This window comes from Lathamus discolor, chromosome 1 (assembly GCF_037157495.1).
Source record: "Lathamus discolor isolate bLatDis1 chromosome 1, bLatDis1.hap1, whole genome shotgun sequence".
NCBI classification, from domain to species: Eukaryota; Metazoa; Chordata; class Aves; order Psittaciformes; family Psittacidae; genus Lathamus; species Lathamus discolor.
In genome coordinates, this window is record NC_088884.1 from 101,509,408 (window position 1) to 101,525,979 (window position 16,572).

The 16,572-nt window shown below is 39.1% G+C and overlaps 1 protein-coding gene across 2 annotated transcripts in view; it reads left to right on the forward strand.

The window, feature by feature from the left end:
- ARHGAP10 (Rho GTPase activating protein 10) overlaps positions 1-16,572 on the forward strand; it is a 154,392-nt gene that overhangs the window by 43,803 nt on the left and 94,017 nt on the right. For both annotated transcript variants that reach the window (XM_065688430.1, XM_065688436.1), the window contains exon 4: positions 13,157-13,228. In XM_065688430.1, the coding sequence (XP_065544502.1) occupies positions 13,157-13,228 (72 nt within the window). The remainder of the gene's footprint in view (positions 1-13,156; positions 13,229-16,572) is intronic.

The following is a 16,572-nucleotide window of genomic DNA, read 5'->3' on the forward strand; positions in this document are numbered from 1 at the left end:
CTTTACAGTTGCTTACTGCTTTGTTAACCACCAAGATGTTGATATCAGTAACTTAACAGTGAAAGCTCTTGTGCAGCCTGCTTCTGTAGTCCAGGGTTACAGACAGCAGCTAGTTCCCATTAAAGAAGAAAGCTGTTATGGTAAGGATAGATAACAATGAGTTGGTTCAAAATGGCAGTGCCCTGATAAATTATAGCTGGGGTGCATGGGAAAAACCATCATAAGGTTGTTTACCATTTATAGTAAAAAGCAAGATGAAAGATTTAATACTGCAACAGGACATCCAAGGTTCGGAAGTTGGCTAAATTTGGATCCAGGATCTGTGTGGCTGCAGCTTCAACACTTAGGTGGATTTGGGATGCAGTCTGTTGGCTGGATGCAGTAGCAGACTTGCAAGCCTTTTTTATTTTTTTATTTTTTGTAGGTGAACTTTCTGGTGGAGGGTTGTATCTGCAAACACTTAGATACTCTGTTATGTAGAAGGGTGTGTTCTTCATTAACGTGCTTGTGATAGCTGCACATAAACTGTGCACTGAAAGCTCTGCAATACATCTTGTTATCTTGATTTCCTAAGTTGTCCAGAATATGGGGTGTTTCTTTCTGGATGGTACCATGGTCTTTCTCTCCAGTTGCATGCCTAGCTTTTAGAGGTACGAGTCATAGAGCAGATGATGTCTACCCAATTTTCTTCTGAGTGTGGTCAGACCCTCCCTCTAGGAAATGCTTTTAGATATACCTAGATAGCAGTTACATTCTTCAGTATTTGCCATGTGATTTTTATCTTCCTGGAAGTCACTGACCACTTGGCATCCCTGAGAGGAAGCTGAGACTAATCTGTGTTCTGCACTCATCTCTGCCAGAAGCTGTGCCTGCAGTGTAGGAGTATGTAGATAAGTAAGAAAAGAACTTGTGAAGAATTCTTTTTTCCAACACTTCTTTCTCTGGCAGTCCCACGTCCAGTAGTGGTCGGGGGTCATAGTTCCTTAAGTGTGCTGTGTTATGTCCTGGTATGTTCTGATCTGGAACCACATTTGAGTCAGAATTAAGATCTATGTGGTTACTTGCACATTCCCAAAAAATTCTCTTTACACAGTACAGGCAATTTTTAGGTATCTTGATTTGTTTTGCCAAGTTGTAAGGATTTGCTCCTCCAGTATGTTTGCATGCTGCTTTTGTTTTTTGTGATTCTGAAGTATAGTCTTTATGCTGCTTTTTCCTATCATCCATAGCTGTATATTATTTTCATGAAGTTGTGTACATCTAATTAGTGAAAGTCTTTGGAAAGTCTTACAATGAAAAATACTTTGTAGCCTGTCAGTTTTCCGTACTTTTCCATACTATTTTTATACTCAGTTTTTTGAGAGATGTCAGCTTCAGGCCTTCAGAATTATGTGGCATGTTTCAGTGACCCTATACATCTTCAGCAGTGATAGCTGCCAACCCAGTGGACAGTGCAGAATCCAGTGCTGTCTGTCTAATAAACTGTTCCATTTTCTGACTGAATGATACAAAATAGTATTTATTTTTTAGGATGATCATCTTACATGGAAGACATTATCATACTAAAAGCTAATTAATATTAATTTCTCAATAAGTAAAGGATGAAATGCAGTATTTGTTAGACAGTGACTGATTAAATCAAGGGAGTATAAAATATGTGAGGCACTTATTTAATTCCAAATAGAAACAGAGTGTATTCTCTGAGTTACCAGATGCGTGGCCTTTTCATTGCATATGTAGTCTAGCAAATGTTATGTATAATTTATAGAGAGAGTTAATGTAACAATGGCCATAAAACACCCATTGAGTGCCATGAGCTCTAGGGATACTCCCACGGATATTATTAGGGCATACTGGACTCACAGATGTTTGAAATCAGATCAAGGAACCAAAGAGTTTCCATTAAGATGCAAAGTATATAGCAGGATTTTTTTTTTTTTTTTTTTTTCTGAAGCATTCAGACTTCTTTGTTAAGAGTGCTTTTTACTGGGATTTTTTTTCCCTTATTTTGAAGATGACCAGAAGGTTTCTGAATGCTCACTTCAGTTTCAGTGCAGAATTGCAGATAAGTGTCAGTCACATAAAGTGAAATTAAAGAAATCGGTGAATAACTATATGACAATTTAAAGTTCTAGATATTTGAGAAAAGGTTGGGTTTGTTTTTTTCCAGAACCATATTGTAAATGAAACAAAATTGAAAGTAATGTTTGTGGTGAATCCAGAGTCCATAAAACTTTTATTTTAGTAATTTCACTTAGATGTTGGAGTCTTGCACATCATGGTTTTACTGTTTCTTCCATCTCCTTCAAAGGCTGCTGAGATTAAGTCCCAGCTGTCAAAGGGCTTATTGCTTGTCAAAAGGGAATATGGTATTAATCCAGACATTTAACTGAAATTGTTATGGAGTGGCCAAGACAAAGACAGATTACATTTTTCCATTGCACCATAGCTTGGTGACATTCCCCAGGGCAGATAGGAAATAGGTCACTTTGTCTTTGAAAATATACTGGAAATTATTTTTACGTGTTAAGGATTAATGAAGTTGTAGGACTTGCATTCTGCTCCTTTGACATTACAAAAGTGTTGTGGAAGTGCAGGAGTGAAAGGGAATTTCACAAGGCTAGTAGGAAAAGGTTGGGGACATAAAAGCACCAGTGTGGCGATGCTAAGATGCTGGTCCCACTGCCTCGCCATTATCCTGCTGACTGGGGAGAGCCTAAACCTCCCTCCCAGGCCCAGTTCTCCTGATAGCAGAAGCAGGTTTGATTCTTGTGATAGACTCAGAACCACTGGCTTCTCTGGCTGCCCTCATTTAAAGCTATGGTGATGAGCAGCACAAAGCTACCTGGTAGGTACTGATTGCCTATGGTTGTTATCCCTTTCCTCCTTCTTCACCTTCCTTTTTACCACCTTCATACCTCCCTTCCTCTGTACCAGGCTTCTCCCAAATGACCACCCTATCCCTAATTAGTTTTCCCCATTGATTCCAATCTTGCTAAATCATAATCAAATTTGATAGCGCTTGTACTGTTCCCTCAGTAATCTCAGCAGTGCTTGGCAGTACTGGTGCGGTCACCCAGATATGCTGGCTGTTCATGCTTCCCCTCCTGGAGCTGCTTCTAGAGTTCACCTGTTTCTCACAAAACTCTCCCTTAACCACACTGGGAATTCAGTCAGCCCTCATGGCATTGTAGCTTTGAGCATTTCTCACAGTTGTGGGCCATGTCCAGCAATCATTTGTCTGCAGCCCTGCCAGAGGTGTGACATGTGACAGGATCAAGTATACTGAGATGATCACTGACAAGTGCTGGTCTAACCTATTCCTTAAAAAAGGGATTTTCCAAGAACAGGGATTTATCCAGTTTTGCTGCAGTGTTTGGTTTTTTTTTTAACCTCATATTCATCTTAAGTCTCATTTACTGCAAGTTAACCTTGGAACTTCTCTTCAGTAGTCATGTTGTAAAGCTGATTGCTTTTTCTTCATGGTAGTGCTTACACTGTTACCCTTTCAAAGTGGTGCTTTACATCTGTGTTTTTCCTTGCTCAATCACACTGATTTTAGACCATCTCTCTTTCATGTCGAAACTACTTTTAACCCTGCTTATGAAAGCACTGACATTTTCTCTTGGATTTATGCCACTTACCATGTATGTTAGTGTGGTGGAGTTATTGGTAAGCCACTCTGTAATTACTGCTAAAAATCGGATCATGCAAGAAATGGCTGCGGTTTCCTATATGATGCTTGAAATGTCCTCTTAGCTGAACGGGTATTTTTCGGGGTAGTTTTGCAATCAGAATGCTGTTTTCTCATTCTTCCTGTGGTTTATTTGTGAAGACTAGGTTACCGCTTTTGCGGATGTCATATGGGTCTGCATCGAAGACTTCGTTGTGATCGGCTACTGTGCTGATACCAAAAAGGAAACTAGATACTGTTCTTAACACATTTAAAGTAGCTTTTAACCCTACATAGTTTGTTTGGCACTTCCGAGTATCAGTGCTGCTGTGTCTGGTCCGTAACATTCTTAGTTCCTGCTTTCTCCTCCCTTTCTCACTTTTAAGTTGCTGCTGTGTTTGCTCTTCTGCCATGCTCTGAGACCTTGCTGCCCCTCCCTTTAGTTTGCTTTGCTGAGTTCCTAACCTACTCTGAAGCAAAGCTTCCTCTGATTTGAATGCAAATAATTCTTCAGTAGTATAATACAGGAATACATCTAATGATTCTTAAGAAATCCTTAGTCTCCTTAACATCCAGGTTTTTTTCTCATTTTGTTAGATGGCTTGCTATAATTAACTGCCTTTTTTTTTCCTCTTTTATGAAGATTATTAAAACCTACTGTAGTCTTACAGTCAATTGTTGGTTTGTTTTAACTCTCTAGTTAAATAATAGTTTTATAGCTTCCTTCCTGTTTTCTGACATACGTATGAAGAACCCCTTTTCTTTAGTGTTTTCTTTGTCTCTTGCCAAATAAAACATGTTTTTGCCTTAATCTTCCTAAATTTGAATCTAAGTACTTTTGTATTTCCTTTCTACTCCATCATGTTTTTCTTTGTCAGGGACTTTAGATACAATTATATTCACCTTTCTGTATTTCCTGTCATTTCCCAAGGCCATATAAACTCACTAGCTTACTTTGATATGGTCTCTTCTGTTTCCTGCTACAGTTTTGGCACAGTTTTATTCTTTTGGATACCTTCAGAAGATGCTACATCGTTCTTTTTTGAACTTTCCCCTCTTTTTTTTTTTTTTTTTTCCCAAAAAATCAAGACTACTGTTCTTACACTGTAAGTATTTTTGCAGTCCTCAACTCTCAAAAACCGTTTTGCATTCTTGTCAGTTTAGCAGGTTGTCAGAATTAAATTCAAAATGGAATCTTTCTGTAAAGCAGAATTATTTCCATCATGTATCAAGAACATGAGAAACTCTCTATGGATTTTTAAAGAAATATATTGGTGAAGTTACTATTTTATTCTTTCTTCCTGTTCTTCCTCTTAAAAGAAAAAAGAGGGGAGAGGTTTCCCAGTTGTGGTTTCCCAAGTTCAGAGAAGTCGCTAAGGTTCAAAGGCATACACTCACAAGGCTAAAGATATAATTTCAATAATCCGTGCAAATATGTACATAGGCTTATTTATACTTACTTACGCTTACCTTTTACAATGAGGTATTTAAGTGCATGAGTGTTTATTTCACAGGTTAAGTGCTCATTTAACAGATAATATTTATGAATAGCTTACTGTTAAATTTTGTTCAGTGACTCTTTGTATTATCTTACACTAGTTACCTCTGCTGTGGAGATGGTGGTACTGACTTTTCTAAGCTTTTCTTTGGTCCTCTGCCTATGGGTATTTAAAGGTTCATAAGTCTTAATCTATCTTCACAGTAATCTGAAGAAATCTGTGCAAAAGAGCAATCAGTTTACTCACTGATTTAGGGTTAAAAAAATCAATAATTTTGGATGCAAGATGTGTTCAAGGTCTATTCAATAAGAGTTCAAGGCATTAGATAGTACTCTCTATATTCAGATCCTTTTAAGTCCACTGACAGCACAGACTGCAAATACATCTGCCGAGATGCTGGAAAAGGCATGATTATTGAGCACTTCTGAAATATTAGGCTGCCAACAGCATATTCAAACTCTCGGGTGAAGAAATAGAGGCACTGAAATAGCATTTGACTATCTTAATCACATGACCTAAATTCCTTTTTTCCTTATGAAATTGTCCAATTTAATAAAACATTTTCCAGTTTTAGAAACAAGGAGAACAATTGCTGCTGTATCTCATTTTCCAGCCTTCACTCTGTGTGGCACAAGGGCAGATGGCAATCATATAATGATCGCAGTATGGAACATTAACGAGGAACTATGACTACTTAAGGCACATCTCTATGTTGTGGTGGTTCCTGACACTGAATGTTTGTTTAATTTTTTAAATGTTATATACAGACTTTTGAACTTGTTTTGTGAGTTACATATGAACTTGTGCACGTTAATTTCTAAAGTAAAGATGGCTGTTTTCTATACAATAGAAAAACTACAAAGACACTTCTGGGTGCATTCCTCCCACCTCTGAGTGAACATGGATGAAAAGTTCTGTTACCACTAGTTTTTCTCTTCCAGACAATGCTGTGGTCTCACATGCATCAACATAATTCACTGGAGCATTTTCATTCTGTTATTTCATCAATGGGAAATGTTTGGAATTTGCATTGTAAAACTGTCACCAGTTTGGATTTTGCTGGTTGTTAATAACATCACTGTTTCTTGTGGCGGTCAGCGCCAGCAATAATTGAGCAGTTCATTCTTGACTGAACACTGAACCCCTTGTTCACTGTTGGATTCCTTTCCTTTCAGTGGCATCTTTTTGCTCAGCAATGAGCTTTGCCATGCATGAAGAAAACAGGCTTATGCTATTTCCTTTCCTGAGCAGCCTTTTTGCATTGTCAGTATCATTATACGACCACTGATTTCAAAGCATGGACTGGAAGTGCTTCCTTCCTTTTATTGACAACCAGACCGATGTTCTCTTGCACTGTTCTGCTCTTGCATAGTCCGTTTGCTAAAGGCAGGTCCATCTTTGGAGGAGTTATTCACAGCTTTTCCCTGTGGCAGATGGGGAAAAGCTGATTTGTTGCTGCTTGTGAAACTCTATTTCTTTCCCTGTTTGTTATGTTTATGGCTTTGTATTTTTCTCTTTATAGTGTAACGTATTTTGTAAGAAGAAACTAATTCAAAAGCCAGGACTATTAAATAGCTTTTAGTAAGAAATCTTTACTAAACCCCATTGTCTTAATTAAATTATCTTTTTTCTAAAAAGTGAAAGAATTTGGATTGCTTGCTTAGGAAACTAATTTAATTTTTGATGCCAACAGGTTGATGGCAAGTGAATCAATGCAAACAGCATAGCAGCTAGGTCATAGGAGGCATTTTTAGCTGTCTGTCATTTAGACCAGTAATAAACTTCCACTGAACGGGAAATGACCTTTGGCTAGAAGTGAGGGACTCGGGACTCCTGCTGTTATATTCTCTTAAAGTCAAGGTTGCTGCTTTTAAAAGAGCTGGAAAGTGTGGACGGAGGACAGGGGTGTGCCTGTAGCGTGGCTTGTGGGGCAGTGGACCAGTGGTCTAGGAAGTTCCCCTGGAACAATTTGAGGAAGTTGTCATCGTATTACTAAACCCTGGTGACAGTTTTCTGGAACACTTAAGAGGAAGGCAATTTGTTTTGTTGATGCCTCCTGGCATCTTGGTAATGTACTAAATAGGTTGTCTCCAAGACAGATTGATCTATCCGCCTGACTCTTGTTACAGCATAGCTTCCTACATAGCAGATGAATCCAGAGGAATGGGCATCACTTTTTTTAATAGCTTCTGCACACATGCACCAAGTGTTAATGTGCAGTGAGACTTCCCCTAAAAATCCAGTAGTCTGTAACACCCATGTCTGTAGTCCCAATGTATGGCTGAGGGTGTTTCATTATTTAATATTGTATAGCTATAGGAAGAGGTCTAGAGCAGTGAGAAAATCCAGACACTTACAAGAAGATAACTTGGGTTTGAAAACAAAGGTGTTTTGGGTGTGGGTTGCAATGACTTCAGTCAGTGCTCCAGTTAAATCAAACCAGTGTTGAGAAGTGGTTAGATACACCACTCTGCCTGCAGGGCATTCCGGCAGGAGAGTTTGCTGTGCAACTAACTGGAAGCGCATTCCTGTAACTGTTGTCCTCATGGGAAAAGGAAGAGATCGAGGTTTCACGAGTAACCTCTGATGTCCTCAAGTAGTGGAACTGTATCTGCAGAGTTATGTAATACAGGGTTTGAGGCATAGATCTTAATGATTTGAGAAATATCAGTAACAAATCATTATGTGAAGCAGGAAAATTTTTAGGATGAAAAAGCAGTTTTTATATACTCCTCTCTCTGCCAACATTAGAGGTATCAGAATCAGCTTTATTAGGCTGAATGTTGCAATTTCTCAGGCAAAACACAAGACCTGTATCCTCTGGAAGCAGAAACGCAGCTGTAGGTGGTAAATTTCCTTACTAGAAAGTAAATTTATTTAGCAGCAGTGTTAACTACTTCGCTATTGAATCACTGCTAGATATGTCTTCCTTTCCACATTCTCAGTTGCACTCAGTAGGGCAAAACTTCCTCTCCAGGTCAAGTTTCATTGACACTTGTTCAGTTTTATGAGCTCTGCCCTCCTGACTGGTGGCCTCCCTCTAGGATTTATTGAGGGGACAAACAATCCTGGCCCTGTCTACAAATATATATTTACAGCTGGCACACTGGGAAACTTAAACCCCTCATTTCTGTTTGGCATCTCATCTGCATTCCAGTTTCTGGGGTGAGAATTGGGAACTTGGCACTCCAGTGTTGCTGTGCAGGCTGTAGCAAGGTGTATGTTTGTGGCTTCTTTTTTTCTTTTCTTAGTAAACCTGTCTTCTATGGGAGAACGCTTAGATTCAGAATGGAGCAGAGTCAGTGTACGTATTTACCTCACCCCCAGAGTTGTTGATGAGCAGTGTGTAATTTTCAGCTCTTCCAGTAAAGGCTGAGGTCTAAGGACGTTTTTAGGCTGAAAGCTGGGGGGCCACTGTTGCGTTTCTCTAATAAGCAAAACAAATTTTGCTTAGCCTAGGTTGATCTAGCCTTTTTAGCCACAGAGCTCGGACTCAACTTCTAAACAGCTCCTGTGGGTTGGATACTGCCTTTACAGCCCACACAAGCAGCCTTCCTCCTCTGCAAGACAAGCCTGGTTGTACCTGCGAGAGGAGCAGGAACTTAAAGACTGCCCTTGCCTGCTGCAGGAGGATGAGAAAGCATGAGGACCATGCTAGTGGCTGGAGCTGTCTGTCAGGTTACAGTGCTAAGGAGGAGGTGTTTGTGGAAGCAGTTTCTCCCTAAGCACCTACACTCCCACCTTCTCTGAGAAGGGAAGGAGTGACAGACTAAATGGAGTCATTTTGTGGACTGACACTGACTGGTAAGGTACTTGTTGGGTCTTGTTGAATTGACTGATGAAGTAGGAAACAGCTGTGAATGTGCTTGTTAATGGGTTTAGCCTGTGCCTTTGTGGGCTGCTCTAGGAAATGTTGGTTTGGGCCCCTTTAATCTAGGGTCTGTTACTTATTTCTTTTGAAGAATATAAAGCTGGAAAAGTTGGGGTTTACCACCATTCTGTACAACTTCTCTGCCTGAGCAGGTGCAGTTTTATAAAGGCATCTGAAATTAGGGGGAGTGCACAAAGCTGAAAGCCTACTTTAACATGCTGGAAATGTTGGATACAGTGATTTTCTGAGGTGATGATAGCAATGACAATTTTTTTTGCTGTTATTGCCAGGTTTATGTTCAAGTTAAGTTAGTTCTTTGACCTTTCCATGGTTGTATGGGTGTAGCACATGCGGTTTCAGACTGTCTGCCTGAGGCACGTGTTCTCATCAGGTTAAACATTTCTTAAAGCATTCCTGAGACTTTGACATTTGTAAAGCTGGTTAAGATAATGTTACCTGAGACGTGGCCTCTTCATATTGATTCATTTATGACTTACGCTTGCCGTAGTTTGTCTGCCAGATTTTAAAATGGAGTATTTATTCCTTTCAGATAGGTTTGGATAGATGTGAGGTAGAAAAAACGAAGGAATTTTTTTTGTGTCCTTTAAATAGTATATTCCTATCATCATAATCTGCTAGGATTAGAGGAATAGAAGGATGAAATTTAAGAGTCAAGATAGAACTTGAAAGAGAAAGGAATATGTAATTTTATATTAATGAATGTTAAACTTAAGTGTCTAGTGTAACTTTTCTTGGAAAGTTTACATTTTAACACGGGCCTAGCTCTTAAGGAAGGCAGAAGTGATAATGACAAATGTATTCAAGTGATTCTTAGCTTATTTCCTTATACTGGAAGAATTTTACTTTTTTTCCTAGTTATCTGAACATTAGTGGGAAAGATAAAAAGTGTCATTTTGAGTTCCTAAGTTATAAATGAAGTTAACAATGAACAGCAGTGTAAGTAATATTTTTGTCCCATAAATAAGTATGCATCTTTTTGTAGCTTTTCATGACAAGCACTGGAATCTAAGTACTGCAGAGCAGTGTAAATGCCTCTCTATTTAATCCAGTATTCTGCATAGTTTAATTATGAACTTTGTTTTTGTTTCTGCCAGTCAGAACAGCAGCTCTGTAATCCATTGTTAAGTTCACCAGTCATGTCTTGATTGACAGTTTCTGTTTATGGACACCATCTCACATACATGCTCATTTCAGTAAGGAGGAAGTATTCCTCTCATTTTTATATCTGGGCCTGGTATGAAGCTCCATGAGAATGACCAAAGATCTACAAAATCCCGTTTCACCAAGAAACACTCGAGCCCTGTTGTTTAACCCAGACACAGAAAGGTCACAAGTCATAAATACCTGTATTGCAGGCAAAATTCTGCTGGAGAAGCATCTGTTAACAAAAGTTTAAAGTTGTGCAAAAAGAGAAATGTGTGTTTTTTTTGGAAGAAGGGGAGGCTTGGTTTTTTGTTTAATGATAGAAGTTACTGGCAACAGTAGAATCTGTTGGCAGTCACTGAGGGAACATCCGATTTTGATTTAAAGACTATTTTCTGCCACAAACAAATTCCTCTAGTGGTTCCCATGGTTAATGCTGCGCAGGAGTCTAGCAGACTAAGTGATTTGCAGTGAGCCCTGCTGTTTTAGTAACCACAGCCTTTTTTTTCCCTTTTTCTTTTTCTTCCTTTTCTTCTTTTTCTTCCTGTTACATGAAGGTGCCGTGTTTTTCTTTGGCTCAGACTTCATGGTCAGCATACATTCACTGTCTTGTGTTTCACTTTTTTTCTGTAAATGTTCAAACAACAAATAAGCAACTTGTTAGATATTAGTTTTTTGCTTTCTGACCATTTAAGTGTTCAATTTCTACCTTTAAATGCTTTTAAATGGTTCCACTAACCATGGTGCTCTTACCTCCTGTCAGCTCCTGTCATCCTCTCTTGCAGAGGCCTCACGGCTTTCTTCCTCACTTTGTCATTATAGAGAAAATAATTTAAACTTCTTCAAGTTTTCCAGCACAGAAGAACTATTCTGTGATTTCCACATGCAATTCTTCAGTCTGGCTTATGAGAATCCTTGAAGTCAGTCCTCAGGCACTTCTGCTATGTCCAGGAAACTTTCTGGTGTTTGATCGGATTATAAATCCAAATTATTTTTTCCTTTCAGCTCCTAAGAATTTCCAGGAAAGTTTTGTGAGCCTGAGAAAGTTTGAAAAACCTGAGTATCCTAAAAACTGCCCTGGAGACTCCTGGGAGCTGCTCAGATAGTTAGTATATAGGTGTCCTGATTGCCAGGTGGGCTAACTCCTTCGTAGAACAGCTCAGCTCCTGTTTGGTGTGTTTGGCTGTCCTGCCTCTCTGCTGGTGGGAGTGGATGCAGCTCAGGGAATGAATGGCTCTCCAGCCACCAGAAGTATTCCTACATCTGTGGGATGAACTCTTCAGGATCTCTCTTGGCTGGGCTGGAGATGTGGCAGAAGTTGCTCTGTTGTGCTTCTCCCATTCTCCAGCTCAACACAATGCTCTCCAGTGGTGTGGTTAGCTTGGTGCTGCTTGTACCCTTTAGAAAGACAAAACTGTCAGGTTTCCTGGTTTTTGTTTTGGTCCCACCAAGGGTGCACTGAAGAGTTCTTGAAGTGTTTGTTGATAAAATCAGGATGTAGAAAGAAAAAGTTTGGGCCACAGGAACAAGTGCTCTGAAGTTAGGAAGTATCTGTTACACGGATGACTGCAACATGCAGTTTAGCGCGGACTTGCCCGGTATTTGGGTTTTCAGTTAGCCACATAGGTTAGCGTGCTGCCGTGGGTGTTTTGAAGTCTGGGTTGCTCTGGTTACAGTGAGTTGGCAGGATGACTCTGGCAGGATGACTCTCCCTGTAATCCCTTCATGGCTCCAGGGATGGGTGGGAGCCTGCAGTGCTGCTCAGATTTGTGTTGTGCCAGATCTCTAATACATCCCACTTGTGTTTTATGATAAGAGCTTTTCAGAAGTATTCCAGAAGGGTGGTTTAAGCCTGTATTGTTTTATATGGAACTTTTCACATATGAAGGGGGTGTTTTGGAGGGTGTGTGTGTTGTGTGTGTCGGAATTAAGAGAGAAAGCCTTCTGTTGTGTCTAGGATGTTGTTGTATCAGGGAACTCTGCCTGGACTTCTGGCAGCTCAAGCCCATGGCTGTGTATAAGTCCAGTCCTGGGCATGATTTACTGTATGGGTCTGCCTTAGGACTGAGACCAAAAGGATCCCACCTGTTCCTTCACACCTCCAACACTTGCCCTCTTTTCTGTGTTGCTGTTGCTTTCAAGAAGTTACAAATTCTGCTGAAATTTCAAACATTTTTTTAACTTTTAAGTCTTGTTTGCACCAAACCTACTGCATCTCCAGTGAAATTTCATGTGATCTAGGGACCGTGTTTGCTGGCCAGATCTAATAAGCTACAAAATTTTACTTATAGGAGCATATTATGTCATTTTTCTTTCTCGTTAGTATGGCTTTGAGGCTGTTTATCGTAAGTGCACTGGTGAATGGATGCCTACCCAATCAACTAAACTTTCTGTTTCTTGACTTTGCACCTCTTGATTTTATAACTTAGATTAATTTAAGGTGTTCTGAAAATACTTAAATGTAAATATTTTAAAATACCTAGATATCAATGTCTAATGGCTTTAAGTGTGTATTGAAAGATTGTTTGCTACTCTGTATCTATTCTGCAGTTGTTTGTGGTGTTTGTTGCTGCAGAAATTGCTATGTCCCCAGATGAAAATCGTTTGTCCTGTGTCTCATTTTGGTGTTTGGTCATTGTGAATGTCAACCTGATCTGTGAGACTGCACAAGTAAAGCAGTTGCAGTTTGGCTGAAATTTCTGCATTTGTTTTGGAGTTAATTTTCTTGAGAGTGGATTTAAATAAGGGATAGAAAACTGTAAAGCTTGAATGAGCTCAGAGATGCGATTTCTTTTTATTTTTTTCCAGTTAGGACTTAGGTCTCCTGATTTGTGTGCTTCTCCTTTAGTTTACATCAGAGCTTGCTTGCTGCCTTCTTTTTATTGCTGGTGCTAAAGTGACTCATCAGTCTGGCTACAGAAACCTAACCCATGCTTTTTTTTTCTTTAGGCACTCAGTGTTACTGAAACTCTGATCAAACCTTTGGAAAGATTTAGGAAAGAGCAGCTAGGAGCTGTAAAGGTTTGTCCTGCCTTGCCTTTATGTTGTTTGTTTAACTTCTGTGCTTGGATTACATTGCAGGAAAGACATGTAATTGGCAGAGAGATACTGTTGTTTACATTGCATGTATTCACACTTCCCCCCCTCATGCACTTTGAGAACTTGCTTCAGAAACAAATGGAAAGTATGTTTTGAGAAGAATGTGTCCTATTTCCCCTTATCTTTCGTATCTGGAATGGGAGCAATCCTGCTATCAGCGCTCCCCTTAGAATCATAGAATAGTTAGGGTTGGAAAGGACCTCAAGATCATCTAGTTCCAACCCCCCTGCCATGGACAGGGACATCTCACACTAAACCATCTCACCCAAGGCTTCATCCAACCTGGCCTTGAACACCGCCAGGGATGGAGCACTCACAACCTCCCTGGGCAACCCATTCCAGTGTCTCACCACCCTAACAGGAAAGAATTTCCTCCTTATATCCAATCTAAACTTCCCCTGTTTAAGTTTGAACCTGTTACCCCTTATCCTGTCACTACAGTCCCTGGCGAAGAGTCCCTCCCCAGCATCCCTATAGGCCCCCTTCAGGTACTGGAAGGCTGCTATGAGGTCCCCACGCAGCCTTCTCTTTTCCAGGCTGAACAGCCCCAACTTCCTCAGCCTGTCTTCATATGGGAGGTGCTCCAGTCCCCTGATCATCCTCGTGGCCCTCCTCTGGACTTGTTCCAACAGTTCCATGTCCTTTTTATGTTGAGGACACCAGAACTGCACACAATATTCCAGGTGAGGTCTCACAAGAGCAGAGTAGAGGGGTAACTCTGTGCAGTACCTTCTTCATGGGTAACTCTGTTCTGCTTTGTATCTTGCAGTTGCACAAAGGCTGAAGAATATTAATTACCCAAAGGAGCTTGCTCATTTGTATTCTTTTAATTATATTTTTGCAGCCTGCAAAGTGAAAATTGCCGTATTTTATTGCTTCGAGTTGCTCCTGTATGAGTGGGTTAAAATTAGGGATGGAGAATGTTGAAAGTGTCCTGGTTTTGTTTTTGGTTTTGTTTTTTTATTTTTTAATTTTTTTATTTTTTTATTTAGTCTCTATGTTGTGTATATTAAAAAAAAAAAAGAAAAAAGGGAGGGGGCAAAAGTAAACTTAATGTCTTAAATACAGGCTAGCTTTGGATAAAAGTAACAGCGACAAATTTGATGTCTTCCTACCTTCCTTCTTCCAGGGAGAAATTTAAATCCTCTTTAAAAAAAAAAAAAAAAAAATGGGGGAGGGGGGTTCAGGAGAGAGAAAAGAAATTTAATGCAGTTTTCTGTTGGAAAACTCAATTCATGCATTGTTAAACTACCACTCTGCAGTTGTTTTATTTTACAACTCTATGACTTCATCAACAGTGATATTTGATAGTCAAAATGGTGTTTCAGTTACAAGAGCACTGTACATTCTGACTTGGGCAGGAATGATTAATATGTTCTGAATATGATTTCAGTGTTCAGGAGTGGAAAGTGCTCTGTTTGTAAATCATTACAGTTCAATAGTCCAATGAGCTTTGTGTAGTTTTATGGACTCCTAAGTACATCAGACATCCCAACCAACATACAATAAGAACTTGGTCTGCAATACAGGGATTCTTCCAAAGGAAGAGAGAATTCATTCTAAATGTAACCTATTGTCATAAAAGCAGCTATAATGAATGGATTGTTTCAACAGTACTTTTAGTGTTAAAGAATATTGCTGGATTTGCAGTGAGAACTCCTAATACTTTAAATTACCTCATTATGTTCACTCATCTCCTAGTCAGGATTCTCTCCCTGATGTTTTCAACATGACAAGTTACATTCACACAGTCTACATCTCGCGTTTTATTTGGGTGAATGTTTCTTAGCTTATGTCCCTGCATGCTGTTCTTGTGAAGTTGAAGCTCCTATTTTAGATTTAGCCATTTTTCTCTTTTTTGGACAGAATTCTCAGTGACTTTAAAATAGAACAGTCTTGCATAATCATGTAACATTGAAATAAAAATCCTTTAAATAAATATTTAACTCTTGGAACATTCTTAACTGCATGCTTATTGAATATAATTGAAGTACTAACACTGGAAATACAACACTGCTTAGCTCTGAAAACCAGGTTATGGCATGTAGTAGTGAAATATATCTGGAACAACTTGTAGTATTTGCATTAGGAAAAATTTACACTCTACCATTACAAAATTAAAGTTGAATCTGCAGTCTCAGATTTTCTGTATTTTGCATCCCCTGCTGATGAAATGGTCTTGAGTTAGGCTTAAGAGGAAAAAGAGTTTGCTCAGTGCTGGAAGCTGAGACCGTTACTGAATTACCCCTTAGTAAAAAGTGTTGTGATCTAATCCCAAACTACATGTGTAAAGTTTTTGGCTTTGCCTATGTAGAAGTCTATAGAGCTATTGTTTTTACTTTTCCTGGCAGCACCCAAAGATTGATGTATCAACAGAAATTTTGCTAATATAAGCACAGATCACTACTCCCCATTCTTCCTAATTTCCCATATGCTGATACGGCAACTGTAATCGCACTAAAACCATATGCATATCTTGATGTTTCTGGGTTGGTAAAGTATGATGTGGCTGCTTTTTTAAAGGAAGCTCTTAGACTTAGAATGGAGAAAACTCCATCATTTTTGGCAAAAGCCCTTGCTGAGAAGCCATCCTAAACAGGTTAGATCCTCTCCAGTAGAATGCCATCTGCAACATCCAGTTGTTCAGAGAACAAAAATGTGTATCGCTTGTAGTACTAAAAATAAAAGTTTTAAAGAAAAATAAGAGAAAGTACATCTGTCAGTCTAACTAGCATGGTGGGTAGAATATGGTTAAATGGAACATCAAATTGACAGCTGATGGAAAGTATTTGAATTGAACTGGTATCTTTCTGAGGAGTAAATCTGTCACTTCTTTAATATGTAATTAAATACTTGATTTTACTCATTATAGGTAGTTTTCAACTGCAATTTCTTATATTAAAAATAGCTTCAAAACTGGTTGTTTGGTTTCATCAATACTGATTTCTATCTTACCCCACAGTCAGGAAACTAGAACTGAGGAAATGAAAGGGGTTTTTTACAATCTCTCCTCCTAAAGTAGATCGAAGAGCTCAGATTTCCTAGAAGCATTTAGTGGCTGTCCCTCTTCCAGTATGTTGCTTTTAATGATTGGAAAAATGGGTTTGCACATGTAAATGATACTCATGTGTCTGTGAGAGTTTGTCTTTTGCTAGCATGATTTTATGTTTTATGGAGATTATTCTATAGTTTAAAAAGTGTGTTGGTTGTTTTTCTTCATGGGTGCAGTTAACAGTCTGCTAGAAGAAGAAATTCAGCACAGACAT